This window comes from Coregonus clupeaformis, unplaced genomic scaffold (genome assembly GCF_020615455.1).
Source record: "Coregonus clupeaformis isolate EN_2021a unplaced genomic scaffold, ASM2061545v1 scaf0682, whole genome shotgun sequence".
Taxonomy (NCBI): domain Eukaryota; kingdom Metazoa; phylum Chordata; class Actinopteri; order Salmoniformes; family Salmonidae; genus Coregonus; species Coregonus clupeaformis.
Window position 1 is genome coordinate 39433 of NW_025534137.1, and position 6276 is coordinate 45708.

General features: G+C 43.1%; 1 protein-coding gene across 1 annotated transcript in view; it reads right to left on the reverse strand.

Annotated features, from left to right (window-relative positions):
- LOC123485419 (zinc finger protein 271-like) overlaps positions 1 to 1178 on the reverse strand; it is a 33252-nt gene extending 32074 nt beyond the window's left edge. Inside the window, exon 1 of the mRNA XM_045216320.1 lies at positions 893 to 1178. Coding sequence (XP_045072255.1) covers positions 893 to 1001 — 109 coding nt within the window. The 5' untranslated portion in view covers positions 1002 to 1178. The remainder of the gene's footprint in view (positions 1 to 892) is intronic.
- Positions 1179 to 6276: the final 5098 nt, after the last annotated feature.

Genomic DNA, 6276 nt, shown 5'->3' on the forward strand with positions numbered 1-6276 from the left:
CTGTCTGTCCCATATCTAGGAGATATAAGAAAACTCAGGAAATATTTTTGGACAAATATTTACCCCCTTACTTCCATTTGTTTGTACGGGTTACCTTCAGACGAGGGGGTTGTGGAGCAAAACGGAAGAAAATAGTCCCTTTTCCATTATAGTTTTTTTAGGCCAAACCGTTCGGTTTGGAAGGTGGAAGGTGCCCGAGCTACAGACGTTTCCGTGAGAAGATCGATTTTCGGGATGTATCATGGTCTGATAAACACCGCTGTAGCTTGGGCACCTTCCACCGCAGTAGCGGAAGGCCAACATAGGCAGATGGGGTGGATTAAGACTCAGCCCATGCTGCGTCTCAATATCTCTAGCTTCAACTGACGGATTTTGATGGAGATTATTTTTCATTATGTTACTTAGATTGACGCACGGGTGCGTCAATAAACTCTTAAGGATTTTAAATAACCTGTAGTAATTCTTTTTTAAATAAATTTAATCCAGATCAAAATGATCCTTCTTTGTCTTGATTCTGTCCACTTCATCATTTGAAGTCACACACGAGTTGTTTTATGCTTTTATGTGATGTCAAGCACAGACACTGAGTAAAGCACTACAGAAAGAGATATTCAGATGTTTACAAAGGTAGTGAAATATATAATGTGAAGCATTTGATCCATTAACGTTTTGTTGGCCGCCCCCCACTCTTTGTAGATTTAACAATTCCTACAGAACAACATATTAAAGTGTAGACCTTCATTAGTGTATGCACGCATGACTGTAAGTCGCTTTGGATAAAAGCGTCTGCTAAATGGCATATTATTATATTATTATTAGAATGGCCCTTTAAAACCACACATCGGTTCAACAACTGCAGAGTTTGTGCTCCTGTTTTTAATATATTACTCACTGTTGTTAATCAGATCTCCAGTCTCTTCTTCTTCTTCCAATGTGACAGTAATCTCCCCCTCTTCCTTTATTCCAAAAATGTCTTCCTCTTCTTTCACTGCGACAGTCATCTCCCCCTCCTCCTCTTTCACTCTGAACGCGTCTCCCTCTTCTTTCACTGTGACATCCTCCTCCTCTTTCAATCTAAAAGCTTCTTCATCTTCGGTCAATTTAACGTCTTTCTCTTCTTCTTTCACGGTAACAGCCTCACCCTCTACTTGTTTTTTTACTGTGACATCCTCCTCTTCCTTCTCCTCTTTCACGACAATGTTCAGCCCCAGAGCTTCTTTCTCCGTCCAGCAGACCTCCTCTTCTTTAGAAGGAGGAGAGTAGCTTAGTGAGCTCATAGTCGGGGATGTTAGCTAGCTAGGCTAGTGCTAACTTAACCAGCCAGCTAGCTGACTAACAACAACGTAAATATTAAATAGGGTAACTAGCAAGTAGATACGACAAGTGTGTTTAAAACACAGTGGCTAATATACACCGAAAGAGTTTAAAGAGCTTCAATGTTTTTTTTGGCTATGAAGCTACGGAGGTGATTGACTAGCTGTTGTTGTTGAAGAAGCGTCCCGTCCACTAGATTATACGTCACACTGGCAGCATCGCCTGAAACAGGCACATCGCCATCTGCTGGGTGGGAAGGGTAACACAGTCAAGGGAAATGTTCATTTTATTTTGAGACAAAAAGTTGATTTTTCATTTATTTCATTAAATAATATTATATTGAGACGTACAACGAGAAGCATGTGTTGATTAATGAATATCTTTAATGAGTGAGAATTTAAAACAACCTACCATACTAAGGCAGCTAGGTCCAACCTGCTCCTACATGGTGTACCAGTACTGAGTAGGTCCAAACTGCTCCTACATGGTGTACCAGTACTGAGTAGGTCCAAACTGCTCCTACATGGTGTACCAGTACTGAGTAGGTCCAAACTGCTCCTACATGGTGTACCAGTACTGAGTAGGTCCAAACTGCTCCTACACGGTGTACCAGTACTGAGTAGGTCCAAACTGCTCCTACACGGTGTACCAGTACTGAGTAGGTCCAAACTGCTCCTACATGGTGTACCAGTACTGAGTAGGTCCAAACTGCTCCTACATGGTGTACCAGTACTGAGTAGGTCCAAACTGCTCCTACATGGTGTACCAGTACTGAGTAGGTCCAAACTACTCCTACATGGTGTACCAGTACTGAGTAGGTCCAAACTGCTCCTACATGGTGTACCAGTACTGAGTAGGTCCAAACAGTACTGAGTAGGTCCAAACTGCTCCTACATGGTGTACCGGTACTGAGTAGGTCCAAACTGCTCCTACATGGTGTACCGGTACTGAGTAGGTCCAAACTGCTCCTACATGGTGTACCAGTACTGAGTAGGTCCAAACTGCTCCTACATGGTGTACCAGTACTGAGTAGGTCCAAACTGCTCCTACATGGTGTACCAGTACTGAGTAGGTCCAAACTGCTCCTACATGGTGTACCAGTACTGAGTAGGTCCAAACTGCTCCTACATGGTGTACCAGTACTGAGTAGGTCCAAACTGCTCCTACATGGTGTACCGGTACTGAGTAGGTCCAAACTGCTCCTACATGGTGTACCAGTACTGAGTAGGTCCAAACTGCTCCTACATGGTGTACCGGTACTGAGTAGGTCAAAACTGCTCCTACATGGTGTACCGGTACTGAGTAGGTCCAAACTGCTCCTACATGGTGTAATGGTGTAACAGTACTGAGTAGGTCCAAACTGCTCCTACATGGTGTACCAGTACTGAGTAGGTCCAAACTGCTCCTACACGGTGTAACAGTACTGAGTAGGTCCAAACTGCTCCTACATGGTGTAATGGTGTAACAGTACTGAGTAGGTCCAAACTGCTCCTACATGGTGTACCAGTACTGAGTAGGTCCAAACTGCTCCTACATGGTGTACCAGTACTGAGTAGGTCCAAACTGCTCCTACATGGTGTACCAGTACTGAGTAGGTCCAAACTGCTCCTACATGGTGTACCGGTACTGAGTAGGTCCAAACTGCTCCTACATGGTGTACCGGTACTGAGTAGGTCCAAACTGCTCCTACATGGTGTACCAGTACTGAGTAGGTCCAAACTGCTCCTACATGGTGTAATGGTGTAACAGTACTGAGTAGGTCCAAACTGCTCCTACATGGTGTACCAGTACTGAGTAGGTCCAAACTGCTCCTACACGGTGTAACAGTACTGAGTAGGTCCAAACTGCTCCTACATGGTGTAATGGTGTAACAGTACTGAGTAGGTCCAAACTGCTCCTACATGGTGTACCAGTACTGAGTAGGTCCAAACTGCTCCTACATGGTGTACCAGTACTGAGTAGGTCCAAACTGCTCCTACACGGTGTACCAGTACTGAGTAGGTCCAAACTGCTCCTACATGGTGTACCAGTACTGAGTAGGTCCAAACTGCTCCTACATGGTGTACCGGTACTGAGTAGGTCCAAACTGCTCCTACATGGTGTACCGGTACTGAGTAGGTCCAAACTGCTCCTACATGGTGTACCAGTACTGAGTAGGTCCAAACTGCTCCTACATGGTGTAATGGTGTAACAGTACTGAGCTACGTTTAGTATGAAAAAAAGTAGTGGAACTTCAGTTCATCAACGATTTTAATTGGCTGATACACATTTTGTGCTGGAGAACCTGTTTAAATGTAAAATGGTTGCTTATAGATCCATTATTCATCCAATTAATAATTTACATTTTAAAATATCCAAACCATATAATGGGCATGAAGGGTTTATAGTTGAATTCAATCAATCCCAAATCCATAATTACACATGTTTTAATTATAATCTGATTTTAGACATGATCATGTCTCCAGAGGAAAAAAACTAAAACAAAAGTAGGCCTATTTTTGAGTAAGATTTCATATAAACAATATGATTTAATGTGGCATAAAAAAAGAGTCAACCATCAGTCAGAACACAGCCTGTCTATTCTGTCATGTGAATTCAGGTCCTCTGTCTGGGAAAATGTCTTTCCACAATTAGGTTCCCTGACTAAAACTCTTTCCAAACCGTGAGCTTATCCTCCCCTGTGTGTGTATGTTCTCATGCCTTTTCAAGTTCCCAAGCTTGGTAAAACCTTTTCCACACTGGGAACAATGGTAAGGTTTCTCTTTAGAGTGTATTATCTTATGTATGTTCATAAGTCAGCAAAACTCTTTCCACACTGGGAGCATTGGAAAGGCTTCTCTCCTGTGTGTATCCTCTCATGCGCTTTCAGGCGCCCTAATGCTATAAAACCCTTTCCACACTGGGAGCATTGGAAAGGCTTCTCTCCTGTGTGTGTTCTCTCATGCTCTTTCAGATGTGATGACTGGTTAAAACTCTTTCCACACTGGGAGCATTGGAAAGGCTTCTCTCCTGTGTGTATTCTCTAATGCTTTTTCAGGCGCCCTAACGCTATAAAACCCTTTCCACACTGGGAGCATTGGAAAGGCTTCTCTCCTGTGTGTATCCTCTCATGCTCTTTCAGGTGCCTTAACCGTGTAAAACTATTTCCACAGTGGGAACAGGGGTAAGGCTTCTCTCCAGAGTGTATTTTCTCATGGTTTTGCAGATCCCCTAACTGAGAGCAGTGGTAGGGTTTTTCTCCGGTATGTATTACTCCTTCATGCCTTTTCAGATTTCCTAACCGGGTAAATCTCTTTTCACACTGGGAGCATTGGAAGAGCTTTTCTCCTGTGTGTTTTCTCATGCTCTTTGAGCTTATATAACCACTTAAAACTCGTTCCACACTGGGAGCAGTTGTGTTGTGTCGCTGGTTTGGGAATCTCTGGGTCTGGATTCCCTGAAGGACTCTTCCCGCTGTCAGAGTGAGAGTCTGGTTTCTCTCCTGCCAAAGATAAACAGATTATTTTATTAAACAGAGAGACATGAATGAAACCTATACATGATTAAACTGTTTTCCTATGAAGTTTAATCCAGACTAGATCCCTCATTATAAAATGGTCAATTTGGATTCTGGATTCTGATTTGTTGATAGCCGTTAGAAAATCCCAGGTAAAGCCTGTTAAAAGTTCCATTTGAATTATCCCTATACATCCACTGTCCCCCAGCCAAGCCAGGCAATTCATAAACTAATCTCCACCGGAACCAATCATCTAGTCATTATTACCCCATGTATCTAGTCTAACATTTGGTTTGTAACAGAGGGGATTTATATAAACCTCTTCCTTTCCAACTGTTAGAGCCATTTTGTAAAATACAAATATTTATAGAACTTATTTTGGTGATTTATTATTGTATATTCTTTTTATTTATTTATATTCCATCCTATTTTTGGGGAAGATTTAGGCTTTCTGATAATGTATCAGTAATAATCAAATAAAACAAATGTAAACCCACTTGAGGCGACGCTGTGTGTTGAGGGTACTAAAATGGAAAATCAGATATTTTCTTTGCACAAAAGTATTCACAGGCAATGATATTGCTGCTAGTAAGATTGCACCTAAATCAACCATTTATCGGATCATCAAGGACTTCAAGGAGAGAGGTTCAATTGTTGTGATGAAACTTCAGGGTGCCCAAGAAAGTCCAGCAAGCGCCAGGACCATCTCCTAAAGTTGATTCATCTGTGGGATCGGGGCACCACCAGCGCAGAGCTTGCTCAGGAATGGCAGCAGGCAGGTGTGAGGCATTCTGCACGCACAGTGAGGCGAATACTTTTCGAGGATGGCCTGGTGTCAAGAAGGGCAGCGAGGAAGCCACTTCTCTCCAGGAAAAACATCAGGGACAGACTGATATCCTGAAAAAGGTACAGGGATTGGACTGCTGAGGACTGCGGTAAAGTCATTTTCTCTGATGAATCCCCATTCCGATTGTTTGGGGCATCTGTAAAAAAGCTTGTCCGGAGAAGACAAGGTGAGCGCTACCATCAGTCCTGTGTCAGGCCAACAGTAAAGCATCCTGAGACCATTCATGTGTGTGGTTGCTTCTCAGCCAAGGGAGTGGGCTCACTCACAATTCTGCCTAAGAACACAGCCATGAATAAAGTATGGTACCAACACATCCTCCGAGAGCAACTTCTCCCAACCATCCAATAACAGTTTGTTGACGAACAATGCCTTTTCCAGCATGATGGAGCACCTTGCCATAAGGCAAAAGTGATAACTAAGTCACTCGGGGAACAAAACATCAACATTTTGGGTCCATGGCCAGGAAACTCCCCAGACCTTAATCCTTAATCCCATTGAGAATTTGTGGTCAATCCTCAAGAGGCGGGTGGACAAACAAAAACCCACAAATTCTGACAAACTCCAAGCATTGATTATGCAAGCATGGGCTGCCATCAGTCAGGATGTGGCCCAGAAGTTA